The following is a 23,516-nucleotide window of genomic DNA, read 5'->3' on the forward strand; positions in this document are numbered from 1 at the left end:
CTTCAGTGGTTGATACCTTTTAATGGCTAACTGAAAAGATGGCAACAAATTGCAAGCTTTAGAGACAACTCAGGTCTCGTCATCAGGCATAGACTAATACTAGACTAATACTATACTAGACTAGAGTAGTATTAGTCTATGCCTGATGAAGAGACCTGAGTAGTCTTGAAAGCTTGCAATTTGTTACCATCTTTTTAGTTAGCCATTAAAAGGTATCAACCACTGAGGACTCTCAATTCTAAATATTTTTCTATCTACAGGCTAACACGGTACAAAGATATATATCTTTCTTGTACTACAACATAATAATTCACTTGCCAAAAAAAGTGCAGCAGTTTATAATTTAAAGGGCATAAAAGGTCAAACACAGGCAGTAGACTCATGTAGATCAGTCTAAACTCATCGCTTTATCAAGGCCTACAGTATTTATATGTTTGCCTCTCTTGTTTGACCGGCAATGAAGTATAATGTACAGAAATACATGAGAGAATATATAGCAAGCAATACGTAAAAGACTTATATTCCATCTCAGTGCTGTCCTTGTGAAACTTATATGATCGTGGAGTGCAGGTGATAATTTTCAACATTTCATCATTCTGGCTCTCATGTGAATAGTCAGAAGTGACCTTGATAGGCCCACCATGACATACCTCCCTAACAATCTGAATAGGTCAATGAAAGAGGCAATATTAAGACAAAAAGGTGTAGTTTTAAAAGAAAAGCGGCAACATAATGCATTGGGTTGATTTTGTTAAAAGTGAGATCTGTATTTACCAGTGATAAAAGTGAGAAATTAATATAAAGGTTATGTCATGACAAACATTTCCTTGAATATACAATCAGGAACTCTAAAATATTCATTGTCTTTCCACAGCTCAAACCAGGACAGAACAACTGCCGAGACAATGAGAACGAAAACCAAGGCAGAGAATCAAAACCTTCGCAGAGAAGTACCTCCCGTGAGCATCTAAGTGATGTAAGTATGTCCTGAGATGTGCTGATCGACCAGCCAAAGAAATATAGATAATAACTCAAGTCTTCTAGACTAAAAATCATCTACTAAGCCATCAGTGTATAGACAGAGGCCGCATTCGCATCCAGTTTTTGTACCTTACACTAACCAAGTAGTAGGACACCAGTACCATACATGGCACACGATGGTCGGAGAACCCTGGTGCACATTTTACTTCCTGGTCCTAGAAATTCAACTTCTCTGTCCTTCAGTATATGAGTCTTATTTGATAGTTATAGTATGTACTTATTTTGTCTGCTGCATAGGACATAGCAGTAATTCTAGGAATGGTACAGACATTACTGGTAGCCAATAAAAGGGACACCAACCAATTTAATATAAGAATTGACCATGCATTTTAAAGAAACAGGTATCTCCTTTAATATTATACAGAAACAATCATAATTTTATCTACCCTCCCATACAATGAAATCAGTCAATTTTAAATGTTCCTTAAAGAGAATCTATCACTTATTTTACTACCCTATCAGAAAACAGCAAGATGTAAGGGCTGAGACTCTGATATCAGCAATGTATCACTTACTGCTCTGCTTGCTGCAGTATTGATAACATCATCTGCAGATGTACCCGTTTTCTGAATGCTAAACTCTTTGTAATCCCTTTCACACCACTGATTTGTAGCTTTTTAATCCCTTTCACACCACTGATTGGTAGCTTTTTTCAACAGCTGTACATAAGCAGAAAGCTGCCAATCAGTGGTGGGGGCAGAGTTATATAGAGATTATGAATATCGAGGATTACATGGCAACAGGTTTTCTAGTCCTCAAGTGATAATCTCCTGCTTAGAAAACTACAGCAAGCAGCTCAGTAATTGACACACCGCTGGAATCTCAGTCTTTACCTTTTGCTGCTCTCAGATTAGGTGGCAAAAACCCGGTGATAGATTCACTTTAAGCAATTACGTGATATTTAACATGTACTGGGGGGAAAACATGCATAAGGATCAATTTACGCTGCTTTCCAGTATCTGTCATAGCATCTGTTATTGACTCCATTATAAAGGAATATCTGTATAAACTGTGCATATACTGTATATACTGTACATAACCATGCTAGGGGCAGCAGAGTGGCTCAGTGGTTAGCACTGATGCTCTGGGGTCCTGGGTTCCAATCCCACCTAGGACAACATTTGCAAAGAGTTTGTATGTTCTACCAGTGTTTGCGTAGGTTTCCTCCAGGTTCTTCGATTTCCTCCCACATTCCAAAGACATACTGATAGGGATTCTAAATTGTGAGCCCCAGTGGGGACAGTGATAATGTCTGTAAAGCGCTGTGGAATAAAATAGAGCAATATAAGCAAAGCATGATAAATAATAAATAAATGAATAAAATAAATGCTACACAATGTTACAAAAGTAACAGTAAAGTAAAGGTCAAGCAAAGCTTATGTGCTAAGAAGTTAATAAAATGGTCAAAAACACTTTATTCAGCATGGCACTATAGCATGGAAACAAGAGCAGACAGTTTTAATAGATCAAATTCCTTTTCTAAAAATGCAATGCAGACAGATTTCTGTCCAGATGAAATAAAATGAGTGACTGCAGTGTAGGTCTGAAAATAAAACTGGTTATGGAGAAATATAGTGATTATCCATTCCCGAAGCATGTCAGATTCCTTATCCTCACGGAAGAAATAACTTTCAACTATTCTTCTTATTATCTTCTACCATTGAGCTGGATGGGAAGCTAGACTTGGCGTGTTGACAGAGGCTTGTTCCTCTTCCCTTCTAATGAGATCCAAGCAGAAGAATGACACTTCACAAATGTGAGCAGATAACACAGGGAAACAAGATTCACTTCAAGACGATAGGGAACCATTACTATTCAAGTTCTAATGAAATAAAAGGGAAATAAATCTAGTATTGTCTAGGTATTTTTTTTAACCTGAAAAAACAGAATTCTTGATAAAATTACTCTATGTGCAAAATAACCAAATAGGAGCTTTTAAAATTCTGTAATACTGAAATTCACTGAGAAATTTTCTACTTGGTCTTCATACATTTCCAAATAGAAAAGTATGTGTACGGTCACTGGTAAACTTTGCATTAATGCAAAACGTGACTCTATGTTAGGTGCTACAATGTCATCTAATGTTTAACACCATGACATGGTCATTTTCCATCTTTTCATTTTCTCCTTCCCCTTTTGCCAAGATCCATAACTAGTTTTTATTTTTCCAACAATATAGTCAAATGAGGGCTTGTTTTCTGTGGAAAGAGTTGTACTTTTCAATGACACCATTCATTCAACCACTGTCATGGTTAGGACATGGTTAATGTCCTGTTCTCACAGGGTTAACTTTTGCCGGCCTCTCTTTGGATCTGGGAGGGGTATTTATACTCACTCCAGACTAGGCTTCCCTGTCAGCTATACTGTTATTCTGGCTGTGTGTCTGACCCCCCTGGTGTGCATGTATACTGCATTGCTTGTTTGATTCCCGTGTATGACCCAGTCTGTCCCCTCACTCTGTACTCCGTCTCTCGTTTTGGTACTATTGTTTTCTCCGGTTCTGACCTCCTGGCTTGGCTATTGTTACTCCTTTACAGTTTGTCCCAATTGTACCGTCCATTGCCCGTTCTGGTTTTCTGATCCATTGCTACGTCCTGACTATTCGCTCTGTCTAACCCTTTGGCACTGTCCTGCTATCTCGTGCTTTGACCCGGCTTGATCTGGTTTACGTCCCTGTTTATGCCCCTTGGTAACTTGTCCCGTAGTTACCTTTCTAGGAGTTTCCCTGCCGCTCCTAGCTCTGTGGAGCTTAGGTCACGCCCCCAGCAGTCATGTGCTTCGCTTCAGGTCCTGATAGTCTGAAGCACGCATCGTCACCGCTGCTGCCCCGCTCCACAGGTATCTTTGAGCACTGTTTTTGTACTCAGGACACGCGCACTGGCTCAGTGAGCAAGTGCAGTGCGGTGTTCCTGACAACCACATTACATACTGGAAAGTGGGAAAAAAATTCCAAGTGTGTTGAAATTGTAAATAATGTGCAATTTCACAATTTGTTTGCTTTTTTATTCACCATGTTCACTATATGGTAAAACTGGTCTGGCAATATGATTCCCCAGCTTAGTACGAGCAAGATACCAAACATATATATAATTTTTTTATTTAAGTAGTGCATTTTTTTAGAAGAAAAAAAATTTTGCTTTTGTCACCTTATTCTGAGACCCAAAATGTTTTGATTTTTGAGATCTGGGGCTGGGTGAGGGCATATTTTTTGCACCCTGAGCTGATGTTTTTATTGATAACATCTTGGGGTAGATACAATGTTTTGATCGCCTCTTATTACATTTTGCTGCAATGTTGCATTGGGCAAAAAATAATAATTTTGTCATTTTGATTTTTTTCATTACGCTGCTTACCGATGTGATTAATTTATGTTACATTTTGATTTATCTAACTTTTACGATCCCAAATACGTGTATTTTTTAATTTCTTTTTCAATTGTTTCATTTTTATTGGGGCAAAATGGAGATGATTTGAACTTTTGTGTTATTTTTAGAGTTTTAAAATTGATTTTTTTTCGATTTTTACAGGACTTTTATTGTGCCCTTAGGAGACATAGAGTGATCATCCAATCACTTGTGCTATGTATAGCTAAAATCACTATCTCCTGTGAATGCCAGCCAGGAGGATCGTAATGACAGGCACAGTGGTCTTTAGCAGACCTCTGGCTGTCATGACAATCCATTGCGCCCCGCGGTGCCCATGCCAATAGGAGCATAGATTGATGCGCACCACTGTCAGAGCATGTTAAATGCCACTGTCAGAGATAGACAGTGTGATTTAACAGGTTAGCAGGCAAAGCTCCACTCCACTGGTGTCTTTTAGACATACAGAATAGCTGGTTAAATCAGCCATCATGTGTGGAGAAAGACGCAGCTTGGCTTGCAAGACCGCAGCAAAGGAGGAGACACAACATATGATGTAAGTTTTTGTCATATGTCTTGAAGATCGAAAATAGTTAAGTAGTTAATTTATTAGTGTAGGGTCAGGCTAGTTTCACACGTACAATATTCATGGTCATACTACATGCCACAATGTCAGGACAAGTCACTGGTCCCTTAACCACCTGAACCTGAACGATCATGAAGCTGTTGAGTTACAGTTTCAAGAGCCACGGTTAGTCCTGACATTGTGGTCCAAACTCGGACCATGAATATTGGACATGGGAAAACAGCCTTATTTTGAACATAATGACATTGGACCTCTTTCATCAAAGTTTTTCCACCAGAAAACTGATGTAAAAAGCATTGAAAAATTGCAACATTTTGCACAACTCAGAGTTAAACCGTCATTTTTGTTGTGTTTGCATTTTCATGCCAATTTCACCCAGCTCAACAGGACAGGGGCATGAGAGAGATGTGATGCAACAGCTTGCCTAATTCATGACTGACTGGAGTAAGGGTCCCGTTTCACTTAGCGACGCACCAGCTATCCTGACAATGATACGACCTGGTAGGGATCGCTGGTGCATCGCTAAATGATCGCTAGTAAGCTGCCAAACAGGCAGATCTCTTCAGCAACGCAGCAACGATCCAGCGATCAAACATAGCGATATACACTGGCCAGTGGGACGCCGACGACAAAAAAATGGCCCAGGACATTCCTGCACGATCAGCGATATCCAGCAGGGGGGCCAGTCGCTGCTGCGTGTCACATGTAGCGAGATCGCAGGCGAGATCGCTGTTGTGTCACAAAATCATTAGCAATCTCGGGGCCTAAAGATGTGTGTTGCAGTGCATGGAGGCACATGCCACTTGTCAGACACTTCTGATTCATTAACACTCTCTCCTCATCAATTAAAAATTACCTGTATTGATGAATGGGGATTATAAGTGAAATATAGACAGATAAGAGAACAGATAATTGAACTTTTTGGACATTGTAAAACCAGAGTGAGCAATTAATAAAGCATGTTAAGCAATACCTCATGAGAACACAATCATGAGAACACCTCATCATTAGGCATTAGAAAATGTCTCTTTTAAAGTATGCGCACAAGTGACGTATGCAGCGCAGCTTTTATTCTAGATTTGCAGTCGTAAAACAATAGCAGTGAAGTGTTTGAGAATGAACCAAATCTCCTCCATACACTACAGAGAAAATCTACAATGTTACATTATCTGAAGTGTGGAGTTTAAATCTGTTCATGGTAATTTAAAATGCAGATTTTTGCAGCAAATTTCTGATTTAACCCATTAAAAACAAAGATCATAAAATATTTTTACATATACACTTGTGATATTGCCGCATACGACTTATCAAAATATAAAAATAATTAACCTGATTGGTAAACACTAGAGTTGAGCGACTTTTGGTTTTATAGGGTCGCGTTTCGTTTCGTGAAACCCGACTTTTCCAAAAGTCGGGTCGAGCAAGATCGTCCGATTATAGGGAAAAGTCGGGGTCGTCCCGAAACACGAAATCCAATGTAAGTCAATGGGGAATAAAAGTCGGCAGTGAGAGGAGGACAAGAAACACACCTACAGTGCCCATTTGAATGCCAAAAGCATCAATTCTTCTTACTTAAGCTTGTCAACCTTAATTAACTTCATAATACAAGTTACGCACTGAAAAATGGGGGTTATTTGGCTAAAGTTGTGGGGGGGGGAGGGCTGGCTGCAGGTTTTCATGTGCCCTGGGTGAAAGAGCGCCCCTTTAACACATACCACAACTCATCAATGATCATGCTCCGATACGGCAGAGAAATAGCGGTATAGTACAATGAAAAATACTTCACTTTTTACATCTCATGACGAGGCCCATCTATTTCTCCATACAGAATCATTGGTCCCATATAATGTTTGAAACAGTATATGATGAGCTCCACATAATGCTACAGTATATGTTGGTCCCCATGGATGAAGCTCCACTGTCTTATGGGCCCAAATAATGCTCCAAACATAATGGGCCCCATTTCTAATGCTCTAGTGTATAATGGGCCCTGTAAATGCTGCTCCAGTGTCTGATGTCCACCTTTGGAATGTTCCAGTGTATGGTGGGCCCCATCTATCATTCTCCAGAGTAACGTGCTCCCCAAAAATTGCTGTCCCAACATTGAAAACAATCAAATAAGTCTCCTCGCTAGGGAATCCCTGTACTAGTCTGGACTCCTCGTCATCCCCATCTTCCATCTCACTGCACAGTATTTCAACCTTGCAAGTGCTGTGATCCTGAGCAAGCAGGGGGGGCCCACTCGTTGGCGACGGCACTGGCACAGGGCCCCTGATAGTATGGTGGTGTGTCTGATGGCGGGTGGGCCGAACCTGCACTTTCATCTGCAGCTTCCTCTTTGTCACCGTGTAAGATGGAACTGTATATGGGAAGGGTAACCTGAGTTTCATCAGGGTCAGATTCAGGCTGTGTAGCGTGCGAGGGGAATGTAGTGGTCTGGGTCAATGTACCAGCAGATTCATCGAGCAGTGGCTGGGCATCAGTGCACTTGTGTCGCCCCCAGGAGTACGGTCGCCACAGTGGCATTACCTTCTTCCTAGGGAGTGTGATGTCATGCTTGGGAGCAACGAACGATCTATCTAGCAGGTTAACTGATTGGGCGGCGTTATTCCCACGAGTCATGACCCTCCAAACAGCGTTCATGAAGGCAAAGTGTTTGTTTTACGTGGGCAGTATGGTTGCAAAGCTGAACCTTAAAGGAATGTCCAGAAGGGCACCACCAGGAGTGGAGCCTACGGTTAATTTCGACTCCACCTGGGAAACCTCAACCATGCCAGCTACAGAACAGATGCACACATTGCAAGCTTAATTCCGTTAACGAACGAGACTCGGTCATGCCCCGCGGTCCGAGTCCGGCTTACTAGAGGGACACGTGAGGCTCTGGCACATGAGATTGGCCAATAACTGGTGTGTCATGCCCTTACATGTCCGTGGCTGCATGTGCGCTACACTGAAAAGGCCAGCGTTTGTCGTATACAGGTGCAGATAACCCGCTGAACAACGTTAGTGATGGGGATCACTGATTACAATTATTACCCGCAAACAATGATTTCCCAGTAAGTGCAGGTCAACTGCAGTTCCGGAATTAGGCCTAACCGTCATTCCTGAAAAAATGAAAAACTTACGTGTGCAAACCACAGGTGCTGTAGCTCGCCAGCCGTTCTCACGCCCAGTATGGATTACACGTGATTGCACAAAGGTTAGAAAGGGTACCGTATCCCCAGATAACATGTATGGATAGCGTACACATTCAAAATATATGTCTCAGGAGGCAGGCTCAGACGGTGTTAGGCCCAGTATGGATTGCACGTGATTGCACAAAGGTTAGAAAGGGTACCGTATCCCCGGATAACATGTATGGATAGCGTACACATTCAAAATATATGTCTCAGGAGGCAGGCTCAGACGGTGTTAGGCCCAGTATGGATTGCACGTGATTGCACAAAGGTTAGAAAGGGTACCGTATCCCCAGATAACATGTATGGATAGCGTACACATTCAAAATATATGTCTCAGGAGGCAGGCTCAGACGGTGTTAGGCCCAGTATGGATTGCACGTGATTGCACAAAGGTTAGAAAGTGTACCGTATCCCCGGATAACATGTATGGATAGCGTACACATTCAAAATATATGTCTCAGGAGGCAGGCTCAGACGGTGTTAGGCCCAGTATGGATTGCACGTGATTGCACAAAGGTTAGAAAGGGTACCGTATCCCCGGATAACATGTATGGATAGCGTACACATTCAAAATATATGTCTCAGGAGGCAGGCTCAGACGGTGTTAGGCCCAGTATGGATTGCACGTGATTGCACAAAGGTTAGAAAGGGTACCGTATCCCCGGATAACATGTATGGATAGCGTACACATTCAAAATATATGTCTCAGGAGGCAGGCTCAGACGGTGTTAGGCCCAGTATGGATTGCACGTGAATGCACAAAGGTTAGAAAGGGTACCGTATCCCCGGATAACATGTATGGATAGCGTACACATTCAAAATATATGTCTCAGGAGGCAGGCTCAGACGGTGTTAGGCCCAGTATGGATTGCACGTGATTGCACAAAGGTTAGAAAGGGTACCGTATCCCCGGATAACATGTATGGATAGCGTACACATTCAAAATATATGTCTCAGGAGGCAGGCTCAGACGGTGTCAGGCACAGTATGGATTTGACGGCCCAGATTACACAGCGGAGCAGCAGGGAGAGGTAAAGATTGCAAATGCTGGGGCCCTGGCCAAGCAAGGGGGGCCCACTCGTGGGCGTCGGTACTGGCACTGGGCACCTCATAGTACAGCGGTGTGTCTGACGGCGGGTGTGCACCACCACCGTCAGAGACACTTGATTGCACTATGAGGGACCCTGTGCCAGTGCCCGCGCCCAAGAGTCGGCCTACCCACCTGTCCAGGGCAACGGCACTCGCACGGTGTCGTGCGCTAGGTGGTGACCCCGGCCATGGGGGGGGAGGCAGCACAGTTAGGGAGTTTTAGAAAGTGGCATATGTTGATGTTGGACATTCAGCTGATGCAAAAGGCGAAATAGGTCAAGTCCCAGGAAGAGGTGGACCAAAGCAAGCCATTTTTCTGTCACCCTATGTGTCATCAGGGGAAGGTGGGACAAAATCCTTGGAAACCCATGCATGGTTCATTTTAATGAAGGTTAGATCATCCACATTTTGGGTTGACAGACGGGTCCTTTTTTCTGTCAGGATTGATCCAGCTGCACTGGAGACTCTTTCCGATAGCACACTTGCAGCTGGGCAAGCGAGCTCCTGTAAGGCATATTGCGCCAATTCAGGCCAGGTGTCCAGTTTAGCGGCCCAATAGTCAAAGGGGAATGACCTGTGTGGGAGAACATCGATATGGGAGGAAAAGTAGTTTGTAACCATGGTTGACAACTGCTGTCTCCTGTCACTTTCCATCGATGCAGTATTACCAGTTGTGTGAGCGGTATTTGAAAAATCAGTCCACAACATTGTCATGAAACCCCTGTCTCCAACGCCACTTCTGCTGTGTGCACCACGAACACCTCTGCCAAGCTGCCCCCGGCCCGTTCGGCTCGTGTGAGAACCATCACCGCTGCTGTGTGCTGGGAATGCCTCAAGCAACCGATTTACCAGAGTTGCTTGTTTATTAGCCAATATTAGGTCAAGGTTCTCCTGTGGCGTGATGTTTTGTAATTTGCCTTTATAGCGTGGATCCAGGATGCTGGCCAACCAGTAGTCGTCATCGTTCATCATTTTGGCAATGCGGGGGTCCCTTTTCTAGGATCCGCAAGGCATAATCTGACATGTGGGCCAATGTTCCCGGTGTCAATGATGCACTGCGAGTGCTGGTTGGAGGAGCACTTTCTGGCAAATCCACATCCCTCCAGTCACGCACAAACCCTGTACCAGACCTTGCCACGCCAACATTTTCACTTGCCCCACGAGATGCATCCTCCTCCCCTAAGTATTCATACCCATCATCATCCTCCTCCTCCTCTTCTTCCTCCACCTCGTCCAGGAGAGGTCCCTGAGCAGACAATGGCTGAATGTCATCAAGGATTCCCTCCTCCTCTTCCTCCTCATCAACATTGGCTGCAGACGCCTGCTCCTTAAGGTGCGTCAAAGTTTGCATGAGCAGACGCATAAGTGGGATGCTCATGCTTAGGATGGCGTCGTCTGCGCTTACCAGCCGTGTGCATTCCTCAAAACACTGAAGGACTTTACAGAGGTCTTTCAGCTTCGACCACTGCACACCTGTCAACTCCATGTCTGCTCTCAAAGTGCCTGGCCGTGTATCCTCCCACAAATGCATTATGGCCTGCCGCTGCTCGCACAGCTGCTCCACCATGAGCAGGGTGGAGTTCCACCTTGTTGCAATGTCGATAATGAGGCGGTGGTTGGGAAGGTGGAGCAATCGCTGCAGCTTCTGCATACGAACGGAGTGTACAGGCGACCGGCGGATGTGCGCGCACAGTCTTCGCACCTTCTGGAGCAGGGCTGTTAACTCCGGATAATTTTTGAGGAAGCACTGCACCACCAGGTTCAAGGTGTGAGCCAAGCAAGGTATGTGGCTGAGTTTTGAAAGGGCTATGGCTGCCACAAAATTACGGCCGTTATCACTAACTACCTTGCCTGCCTCAAGATGTACACTGCCCAGCCATGACTCAGTTTGTCGCTTCAAGTACTCGGCCAGCACCTCGGCGGTATGTCTGTCGCCCAAACACATCATCTGCAACACCGCCTGCTGACGCTTTCCACTAGCTGCTCGATAGGGGGACACATCGTGTGCAACAGTGGCAGCTGCAGATGGAGTGCTCGTACGACTGCGCTCTGTGGACGAGCTTTCGCTTCTGGAGGAGGAGGAGGAGGAGGGTGGAACGCCTACAGCCAACTGTTTCCTATACCGTGGGCTAGGCAGCACTGTCCCACCACCGCTGTCCCCTGTGGACCCTGCATCCACCACATTAACCCAGTGCACAGTGATGGACTCGTAACGGCCCTGGCCATGCCGACTGGACCATGCATCAGTTGTGAGGTGCACCTTTCCGCTCACTGACTGCTTGAGTGCATGGACAATGCGGTCTTTCACATGATGGTGGAGGGCTGGGATGGCTTTGCGAGAGAAGAAGTGGTGACTGGGTAGGTCATAGCGTGGTACTGCATAGGCCATGAGTTCGCGGAAAGCTGTGCTTTCCACCAACCGAAAGGGCATCATCTCAAACGAGATTAGTTTGGCAATGTGGGCGTTCAAACCCAGTGTACGCGGATGAGAGACTGAGTACTTTCTTGACCTACTCATAGTGTCTGGGAGGGTGAGCTGGACTTGAGAGCTGCATATGGTGGAAGTAGCGGTGGGCAGGGCGGACTGAGAGAGGGTTGATGATGGTGATGGAGTTGGTGTTCTTTCTGATGGCCTAGAATCAGTCTTTCATTGATATAACAGTGGGATTCCCTGACTGCTGTGGCCTTGCAACGACACCTCAACATTTGCTGCTGTGCTAACCGGTGGGCTTACAGTGGGGGAAACAATGTAGCGTTGATGACTACCTTCGTTGTGATCAGTTGCACATGTGGCACTTGAGGTTTGGTGTTGTGTCCACGCTTGCAAGTGCATGCTGGTTAAATGTCTAAGCATGCAACTGGTATTCAAATTTTTCAGATTTTTCCCTCGGCTAAAGGTCTTTGCGCACTTCTTACAGATAACCTTGGCCTGATCATGAGGATTTTGTTCAAAAAAGTGCCACACTGCACTCTTCCTACTTTGGCAGACATTTTGCGGCCTAGCACACTGTGATCTTTTGACCCTCTGGACAAGCTGTCCAGCAACTCTTTTGATGTTTGGAACCTGTCTTTGGAGTGCTCCGGGCCTGCCAGATGACAGCTGTTGCGATGTCGATGTCTGCTGTGGATGCTCCTCATCTGAGCTATTGGAAGCAGCACCCTCTTCCCCCAATGGATGCCAATCTGGGTCAACAACTGGGTCATCCATCACCTCCTCTTCTATGTCATATGCACCTTCCTCTGTGTCACCGTGTATGGTGGTATAGTGTGCGGGAAGGGGCACCTGAGACTCATCAGGGTCAGAATCTGGCTCTGTACACTGCGAGGACAATGTAGTGCTCTGAGTGAATGTACCAGCAGAATCATCCATCAGCGGCTGTGCATCAGTGCACTCCATGTCAGATTCATCTTGGCCTGGGTAATTCACCATTTGACTTGATAATCCAGGCATGGTATGTGAAAACAGCTCCATGGAGTAATCAGTAGTATGGCCTGCGTCATCCTTCAATCTTGGTTGGGGTGAAGGACACAAGGAAAGGTGTGGTTCATGAACATGAGCCTCCAATGACGACTCAGTGCTTTTACTTTTTACAACTGAAGAAGAGAAGGCGATAGAGCTGGAGGCTGAGTCAGCAATGTAAGACAAAACTTTTTCCTGATGCTCTGGCTTTAAAAGCGGTTTGCCAACTCCTAGAAAACTAAGCGTTCGAGGCCTTATGTAGCCAGACGATGACGCAGGCTCAACACCTCCTGCATTCGGTCCTATTTTGCTCTTGCCACTACCATCAGATCCACCACCAACACCATCATTACCAGCTGCCAACCCCCGCCCAATTCCACGGCCTCTTCCACCAGCCTTCCTCATTTTTGGTAGAAATGTAGACAAAATCCAACAAACTATATAGTATGTAAAGCAAGGTACAAGGTGTCTATAGGACAGGGGAGATTTTCAATTTCTGCACACACTTTTGGACACTGGACACTTTTGGATTGTGTGAGGCCCACTGATATCTGAGCGCTATGTGACAGGCTTGATGGCACAGCTGTGACCTAAGTGACTAGAGGATAAGTGAGATTTTGAATCTCTGCACACACTTTTGGACACTGGACACTTTTGGATTGTGTGAGGCCCAATGAAAATCTGAGCGCTATGTGACAGGCTCGATGGCACAGCTGTGACCTAAGTGACTAGAGGATAAGTGAGATTTTGAATCTCTGCACACACTTTTGGACACTGGACACTTTTGGATTGTGTGAGGCCCACTGATATCTGAGCGCTATGTGACAGGCTTGATGGCACAGTTGTGACCTAAGTGACTAGAGGATAAGTGAGATTTTGAATCTCTGCACACACTTTTGGACACTGGACACTTTTGGATTGTGTGAGACCCAATGAATATCTGAGCGCTATGTGACAGGCTCGATGGCACAGCTGTGACCTATGTGACTAGAGGATAAGTGAGATTTTGAATCTCTGCACACACTTTTGGACACTGGACACTTTTGGATTGTGTGAGGCCCACTGATATCTGAGCGCTATGTGACAGGCTCGATGGCACAGCTGTGACCTAAGTGACTAGAGGATAAGTGAGATTTTGAATCTCTGCACACACTTTTGGACACTGGACACTTTTGGATTGTGTGAGGCACAATGAATATCTGAGCGCTATGTGACAGGCTCGATGGCACAGCTGTGACCTAAGTGACTAGAGGATAAGTGAGATTTTGAATCTCTGCACACACTTTTGGACACTGGACACTTTTGGATTGTGTGAGGCCCACTGATATCTGAGCGCTATGTGACAGGCTCGATGGCACAGCTGTGACCTAAGTGACTAGAGGATAAGTGAGATTTTGAATCTCTGCACACACTTTTGGACACTGGACACTTTTGGATTGTGTGAGGCCCACTGATATCTGAGCGCTATGTGACAGGCTTGATGGCACAGCTGTAACCTAAGTGACTAGAGGATAAGTGAGATTTTGAATCTCTGCACACACTTTTGGACACTGGACACTTTTGGATTGTGTGAGGCCCAATGAATATCTGAGCGCTATGTGACAGGCTCGATGGCACAGCTGTGACCTAAGTGACTAGAGGATAAGTGAGATTTTGAATCTCTGCACACACTTTTGGACACTGGACACTTTTGGATTGTATGAGGCCCAATGAATATCTGAGCGCTATGTGACAGGCTCGATGGCACAGCTGTGACCTAAGTGACTAGAGGATAAGTGAGATTTTGAATCTCTGCACACACTTTTGAACACTGGACACTTTTGGATTGTGTGAGGCCCAATGAATATCTGAGCGCTATGTGACAGGCTCGATGGCACAGCTGTGACCTAAGTGACTAGAGGATAAGTGAGATTTTGAATCTCTGCACACACTTTTGGACACTGGACACTTTTGGATTGTGTGAGGACCACTGATATCTGAGCGCTATGTGACAGGCTCGATGGCACAGCTGTGACCTAAGTGACTAGAGGATAAGTGAGATTTTGAATCTCTGCACAAACTTTTGGACACTGGACACTTTTGGATTGTGTGAGGACCACTGATATCTGAGCGCTATGTGACAGGCTTGATGGCACAGCTGTGACCTAAGTGACTAGAGGATAAGTGAGATTTTGAATCTCTGCACACACTTTTGGACACTGGACACTTTTGGATTGTGTGAGGCCCAATGAATATCTGAGCGCTATGTGACAGGCTCGATGGCACAGCTGTGACCTAAGTGACTAGAGGATAAGTGAGATTTTGAATCTCTGCACACACTTTTGGACACTGGACACTTTTGGATTGTGTGAGGCCCACTGATATCTGAGCGCTATGTGACAGGCTCGATGGCACAGCTGTGACCTAAGTGACTAGAGGATAAGTGAGATTTTGAATCTCTGCACACACTTTTGGACACTGGACACTTTTGGATTGTGTGAGGCCCACTGATATCTGAGTGCTATGTGACAGGCTTGATGGCACAGCTGTGACCTAAGTGACTAGAGGATAAGTGAGATTTTGAATCTCTGCACACACTTTTGTACACTGGACACTTTTGGATTGTGTGAGGCCCAATGAATATCTGAGCGCTATGTGACAGGCTCAATGGCACAGCTGTGACCTAAGTGACTAGAGGATAAGTGAGATTTTGAATCTCTGCACACACTTTTGGACACTGGACACTTTTGGATTGTGTGAGGCCCAATGAATATCTGAGCGCTATGTGACAGGCTCGATGGCACAGCTGTGACCTAAGTGACTAGAGGATAAGTGAGATTTTGAATCTCTGCACACACTTTTGGACACTGGACACTTTTGGATTGTGTGAGGCCCAATGAATATCTGAGCGCTATGTGACAGGCTCGATGGCACAGCTGTGACCTAAAGTGACTAGAGGATAAGTGAGATTTTGAATCTCTGCACACACTTTTGGACACTGGACACTTTTGGATTGTGTGAGGACCACTGATATCTGAGCGCTATGTGACAGGCTCGATGGCACAGCTGTGACCTATGTGACTAGAGGATAAGTGAGATTTTGAATCTCTGCACACACTTTTGGACACTGGACACTATTGGATTGTGTGAGGCCCACTGATATCTGAGTGCTATGTGACAGGCTCTATGGCACAGCTGTGACCTAAGTGACTAGAGGATAAGTGAGATTTTGAATCTCTGCACACACTTTTGGACACTGGACACTTTTGGATTGTGTGAGGCCCAATGAATATCTGAGCGCTATGTGACAGGCTCGATGGCACAGCTGTGACCTAAGTGACTAGAGGATAAGTGAGATTTTGAATCTCTGCACACACTTTTGGACACTGGACACTTTTGGATTGTGTGAGGCCCACTGATATCTGAGCGCTATGTGTCAGGCTCGATGGCACAGCTGTGACCTAAGTGACTAGAGGATAAGTGAGATTTTGAATCTCTGCACACTCTTTTGGACACTGGACACTTTTGGATTGTGTGAGGCCCACTGATATCTGAGCGCTATGTGACAGGCTTGATGGCACAGCTGTGACCTAAGTGACTAGAGGATAAGTGAGATTTTGAATCTCTGCACACACTTTTGGACACTGGACACTTTTGGATTGTGTGAGGCCCAATGAATATTTGAACGCTATGTGACAGGCTCGATGGCACAGCTGTGACCTAAGTGACTAGAGGATAAGTGAGATTTTGAATCTCTGCACACACTTTTGGACACTGGACACTTTTGGATTGTGTGAGGCCCAATGAATATCTGAGCGCTATGTGACAGGCTCGATGGCACAGCTGTGACCTAAGTGACTAGAGGATAAGTGAGATTTTGAATCTCTGCACACACTTTTGGACACTGGACACTTTTGGATTGTATGAGGCCCAATGAATATCTGAGCGCTATGTGACAGGCTTGATGGCACAGCTGTGACCTAAGTGACTAGAGGATAAGTGAGATTTTGAATCTCTGCACACACTTTTGGACACTGGACACTTTTGGATTGTGTGAGGCCCAATGAATATCTGAGCGCTATGTGACAGGCTCGATGGCACAGCTGTGACCTAAGTGACTAGAGGATAAGTGAGATTTTGAATCTCTGCACACACTTTTGGACACTGGACACTTTTGGATTGTGTGAGGCCCACTGATATCTGAGCGCTATGTGACAGGCTCGATGGCACAGCTGTGACCTAAGTGACTAGAGGATAAGTGAGATTTTGAATCTCTGCACACACTTTTGGACACTGGACACTTTTGGATTGTGTGAGGCCCAATGAATATTTGAACGCTATGTGACAGGCTCGATGGCACAGCTGTGACCTAAGTGACTAGAGGATAAGTGAGATTTTGAATCTCTGCACACACTTTTGGACACTGGACACTTTTGGATTGTGTGAGGACCACTGATATCTGAGCGCTATGTGACAGGCTCGATGGCACAGCTGTGACCTAAGTGACTAGAGGATAAGTGAGATTTTGAATCTCTGCACAAACTTTTGGACACTGGACACTTTTGGATTGTGTGAGGACCACTGATATCTGAGCGCTATGTGACAGGCTTGATGGCACAGCTGTGACCTAAGTGACTAGAGGATAAGTGAGATTTTGAATCTCTGCACACACTTTTGGACACTGGACACTTTTGGATTGTGTGAGGCCCAATGAATATCTGAGCGCTATGTGACAGGCTCGATGGCACAGCTGTGACCTAAGTGACTAGAGGATAAGTGAGATTTTGAATCTCTGCACACACTTTTGGACACTGGACACTTTTGGATTGTGTGAGGCCCACTGATATCTGAGCGCTATGTGACAGGCTCGATGGCACAGCTGTGACCTAAGTGACTAGAGGATAAGTGAGATTTTGAATCTCTGCACACACTTTTGGACACTGGACACTTTTGGATTGTGTGAGGCCCACTGATATCTGAGTGCTATGTGACAGGCTTGATGGCACAGCTGTGACCTAAGTGACTAGAGGATAAGTGAGATTTTGAATCTCTGCACACACTTTTGTACACTGGACACTTTTGGATTGTGTGAGGCCCAATGAATATCTGAGCGCTATGTGACAGGCTCAATGGCACAGCTGTGACCTAAGTGACTAGAGGATAAGTGAGATTTTGAATCTCTGCACACACTTTTGGACACTGGACACTTTTGGATTGTGTGAGGCCCAATGAATATCTGAGCGCTATGTGACAGGCTCGATGGCACAGCTGTGACCTAAGTGACTAGAGGATAAGTGAGATTTTGAATCTCTGCACACACTTTTGGACACTGGACACTTTTGGATTGTGTGAGGCCCAATGAATATCTGAGCGCTATGTGACAGGCTCGATGGCACAGCTGTGACCTAAAGTGACTAGAGGATAAGTGAGATTTTGAATCTCTGCACACACTTTTGGACACTGGACACTTTTGGATTGTGTGAGGACCACTGATATCTGAGCGCTATGTGACAGGCTCGATGGCACAGCTGTGACCTATGTGACTAGAGGATAAGTGAGATTTTGAATCTCTGCACACACTTTTGGACACTGGACACTATTGGATTGTGTGAGGCCCACTGATATCTGAGTGCTATGTGACAGGCTCTATGGCACAGCTGTGACCTAAGTGACTAGAGGATAAGTGAGATTTTGAATCTCTGCACACACTTTTGGACACTGGACACTTTTGGATTGTGTGAGGCCCAATGAATATCTGAGCGCTATGTGACAGGCTCGATGGCACAGCTGTGACCTAAGTGACTAGAGGATAAGTGAGATTTTGAATCTCTGCACACACTTTTGGACACTGGACACTTTTGGATTGTGTGAGGCCCACTGATATCTGAGCGCTATGTGTCAGGCTCGATGGCACAGCTGTGACCTAAGTGACTAGAGGATAAGTGAGATTTTGAATCTCTGCACACTCTTTTGGACACTGGACACTTTTGGATTGTGTGAGGCCCACTGATATCTGAGTGCTATGTGACAGGCTTGATGGCACAGCTGTGACCTAAGTGACTAGAGGATAAGTGAGATTTTGAATCTCTGCACACACTTTTGGACACTGGACACTTTTGGATTGTGTGAGGCCCAATGAATATTTGAACGCTATGTGACAGGCTCGATGGCACAGCTGTGACCTAAGTGACTAGAGGATAAGTGAGATTTTGAATCTCTGCACACACTTTTGGACACTGGACACTTTTGGGTTGTGTGAGGCCCACTGATATCTGAGCGCTATGTGACAGGCTCGATGGCACAGCTGTGACCTAAGTGACTAGAGGATAAGTGAGATTTTGAATCTCTGCACACACTTTTGGACACTGGACACTTTTGGATTGTGTGAGGCCCACTGATATCTGAGCGCTATGTGACAGGCTTGATGGCACAGCTGTGACCTAAGTGACTAGAGGATAAGTGAGATTTTGAATCTCTGCACACACTTTTGGACACTGGACACTTTTGGATTGTGTGAGGCCCAATGAATATCTGAGCGCTATGTGACAGGCTCGATGGCACAGCTGTGACCTAAGTGACTAGAGGATAAGTGAGATTTTGAATCTCTGCACACACTTTTGGACACTGGACACTTTTGGATTGTGTGAGGCCCAATGAATATCTGAGCGCTATGTGACAGGCTCGATGGCACAGCTGTGACCTAAGTGACTAGAGGATAAGTGAGATTTTGAATCTCTGCACACACTTTTGGACACTGGACACTTTTGGATTGTGTGAGGCCCAATGAATATCTGAGCGCTATGTGACAGGCTCGATGGCACAGCTGTGACCTAAGTGACTAGAGGATAAGTGAGATTTTGAATCTCTGCACACACTTTTGGACACTGGACACTTTTGGATTGTGTGAGGCCCAATGAATATCTGAGCGCTATGTGACAGGCTCGATGGCACAGCTGTGACCTAAGTGACTAGAGGATAAGTGAGATTTTGAATCTCTGCACACACTTTTGGACACTGGACACTTTTGGATTGTGTGAGGCCCACTGATATTTGAGCGCTATGTGACAGGCTTGATGGCACAGCTGTGACCTAAGTGACTAGAGGATAAGTGAGATTTTGAATCTCTGCACACACTTTTGGACACTGGACACTTTTGGATTGTGTGAGGCCCAATGAATATCTGAGCGCTATGTGACAGGCTCGATGGCACAGCTGTGACCTAAGTGACTAGAGGATAAGTGAGATTTTGAATCTCTGCACACACTTTTGGACACTGGACACTTTTGGATTGTGTGAGGCCCACTGATATCTGAGCGCTATGTGACAGGCTCGATGGCACAGCTGTGACCTAAGTGACTAGAGGATAACTGAAATTTTGAATCTCTGCACACACTTTTGGACACTGGACACTTTTGGATTGTGTGAGGCCCACTGATATCTGAGCGCTATGTGACAGGCTCGATGGCACAGCTGTGACCTAACTGACTAGAGGATAAGTGAGATTTTGAATCTCTGCACACACTTTTGGACACTGGACACTTTTGGATTGTGTGAGGCCCAATGAATATCTGAGCGCTATGTGACAGGCTCGATGGCACAGCTGTGACCTAAGTGACTAGAGGATAAGGGAGATTGGATTGCTTTTAAAAAAGCAGTTTGCGGAGCAGTGGGTTAACAGCAATGCCAGCCTGTCAGGAAGCCTTAGAAGGCAGCCCAACAACCAACACCACTGATACACCACTATATAGCCTCCCCTTGCACTGCACACACAGTGACTGGTGTGTTGTGCAGGCCAAATCGCTAGCAGCAGAAGCAGTTTTTTGGTCTTCTTCCCTGCCTCCCTACAGAATCAGCAGCAACCTCTCCCTATACTGAGATCGGCAGAAGTAAGATGGCGGTCGGCGTGCACGCCCTTTTATACCCCCTGTGACGCCCACTAAAGCAAGCCAATCACTTGCATGCCCTTCTGAAAGATGGTGGTGACCCGTGCCTATGTCATCACGTTGCCCACAGTGTCCGTGGATCCTGATTGGCTGAAAAAGAGCGCAAAACAAACTTTTGAAACGCGACTTTGGTGCTTAAGTCGCCGACCTCGTGGCCGACCTCATCCTAGGGTCGGGTTTCGTTTCATGAAACCCGACTTTGCCAAAAGTCGTCGACTTTTGAATTTTTTCGACCCGTTTCGCTCAACTCTAGTAAACACTGTAAACAGAAGAAAAAATAAAATATGCCAAAATTGAGATCAAAATCTATTCCAAAATGGTATAAAAAAGGCTCATCATGCAAGAATATGCCCTCATACAGCTCTGTCGAATGGAAAATTAAACCGTAAAGGTTTTAAAAAAATTTGACGCAATCATTGTAACATAGTAACATAGTTATTAAGGTGGAAGGAAGACTTTAAGTCCATCTAGTTCAACCCATATCCTATCCTATCTTGCCCTAACATATTAATCCAGAGGAAGGCAAAAAAAAACCCATGTGGCAAACAGTTAACTTCACATTGGGGAAAAAAATTCCTTCCCGACTTCACATACGGCAATCAGACTAGCTCCCTGGATCAACGTAATATTAAGGAAACTAGTGTATATACCCAGTAATATTATACTTTTCAAGAAAGGCATCCAGTCCCTTCTTAAATTTTATTAGGGAATCACTCATTACAACATCATATGACAGAGAGTTCCATAGTCTCACTGCTCTTACAGTAAAGAATCCGCGTCTGTGAGTATGCTTAAACCTTCTTTCCTCCAGACGTAGAGGATGCCCCCTTGTCCCCGTCACAGGTCTAAGAGTAGAAAGATCATTAGAAAGGTCTTTGTATTGTCCTCGCATATATTTATACATTGTAATAAGATCACTCCTAAGCCTTCGATTTTACAAACTAAATAACCCCAAGTGTAATAACCTGTCTTGGTATTGCAGACCCCCTAGTTCCCTAATAACCTTGGTCGCTCTTCTCTGCACCCGCTCCAGTTCAGCTATGTCTTTCTTATACACCGGAGACCAGAACTGTACACAGTATTCTAAGTGTGGTCGCACTAGTGACTTATATAGACGTAAAATGATGTTTTCCTCATGAGCATCTATGCCTCTTTTAATGCATCCCATTATTTATTTGCCTTTGCAGCAGCTGCCTGACACTGGCCACTAAATGTGAGTTTGTCGTCCACCCATACACCCAGGTCTTTTTCAGTGACCGTTCTGCCCAGTATTTTACAATTAAGCACATAATTATACATCTTATTCGTTCTACCCAAGTGCATGACCTTACATTTATCCCTATTAAATCTCATTTTTCATTTATCAGCCCAAGCTTCTAGTTTACATAAATCCTCCTGTAATATAAAATTTTCTTCCTCTGTATTAATTACCCTGCAAAGTTTATTGTCATCTGCAAATATTGAAATTCTACTCTCTATGCCCCCTACAAGGTCACTAATAAATATGTTAAAAAGAAGCAGGCCCAAAACTGACCCTTGTGTTACCCCACTGCTAACCGTGACCCAGTTCGAGTGTGCTCCATTAATAACCAACCTTTGTTTCCTATCCCTGAGCCAGCTCTTAACCCACCTACACATATTTTCCCCTATCCCCATTGTTCTCATTTTATGTATCAACCTTTTGTGTGGCACCGTATCGAAAGCTTATGAAATGTCCATGTACACCACGTCCACTGCATTCCCTTGGTCCAATCCTGAATCAGCCCAAAATTTTTCTTACAAGTTTCTGATTTTTTTTTGCCTACTAAAATAATTTAATAAATTAACAAGTTTGGTATTGCCGTAATCATACTCATGAGGAGAATCACAATTCCAGATAAATAATAATCTTTATTTTTATATCGCGCTAACATATTCCGCAGCGCTTTACAGTTTGATCAGTTTTACAGCACAATTCCCAACAATCTACAACAGAATTGTGTTGATATTTTTTGCAATTTCTACACATTCAGATTTTCTTTCCTGTTTTCCAGCACATATCAGCAAAAAGTTGAGTATAAGTAAGTCAAATTTAATTTTTAATCAGTCTCATCCAAAAATTCTTAGGTGAGCACAATATAAAAGCAGGCTATATATCAAACAAATATAAGAAGAAACCAACCCTACAGGGTTGGGTATAGGCCCAACACAAAAGATCACAACAGCTCTGACAAAAATACTCCAATGACCGTGGTCACATAATCAAATACATCTTGCTATATATGACATATATTCTTGACTGAGGAGTATTATGTCTCAGTATAAGTGAACAGCAGAGAGTGAGTAAATAATAAATAATCTTTATTTTTATATAGTGCTAACATATTCCGCAGCGCTTTACAGTTTTGCACACATTATCATCGCTGTCCCCGATGGGGCTCACAGTCTAAATTCCCTATCAGTAGGTCTTCGGAGTGTGGAAGGAAACCGGAGTGCCCGGAGGAAATCAATGCAAACACGGGGAGAACATACAAACTCCTTGCAGATGTTGTCCTTGGTGGGATTTGAACCCAGGACCCCAGCGCTGCAAGGCTGCAGTGCTATGCACTGAGACACAGTGATGCCCAAATAATAAAGCATCAATCTCATCCGTCTGTTGTGTCCAAACCATATTGTAGATTCCCATCTGGCTGTATGTAAAGGCAGGGTCTTAAGTAAATTCTAATAGGCCCTATAGATGCTATACAATCTCTAGTGCTCAAAGACTCCTCCCTTAAAATAGCAGTCTACAAGTGTCCCTGTGTAGACATACCCAATGCTTGCCCTTCGTGCCACCGACGCGTTTCTCACTTGCAAGGTCATCTGTGGAAGGCAAATGCACTGTTGAGCCTCTCCATC

The 23,516-nt window shown here is 44.7% G+C and overlaps 1 protein-coding gene across 6 annotated transcripts in view; it reads left to right on the forward strand.

Moving 5' to 3' along the window:
• AUTS2 (activator of transcription and developmental regulator AUTS2) overlaps nt 1-23,516 on the forward strand; it is a 2,002,816-nt gene that overhangs the window by 817,564 nt on the left and 1,161,736 nt on the right. For all 6 annotated transcript variants that reach the window (XM_073575027.1, XM_073574999.1, XM_073574990.1 and 3 more), the window contains one exon: nt 875-976. In XM_073575027.1, the coding sequence (XP_073431128.1) occupies nt 875-976 (102 nt within the window). The remainder of the gene's footprint in view (nt 1-874; nt 977-23,516) is intronic.

Source organism: Dendrobates tinctorius, unplaced genomic scaffold (genome assembly GCF_039654945.1).
Source record: "Dendrobates tinctorius isolate UK_male_01 unplaced genomic scaffold, ASM3965494v1 ptg000007l, whole genome shotgun sequence".
In the NCBI taxonomy this organism is placed as follows: Eukaryota; Metazoa; Chordata; class Amphibia; order Anura; family Dendrobatidae; genus Dendrobates; species Dendrobates tinctorius.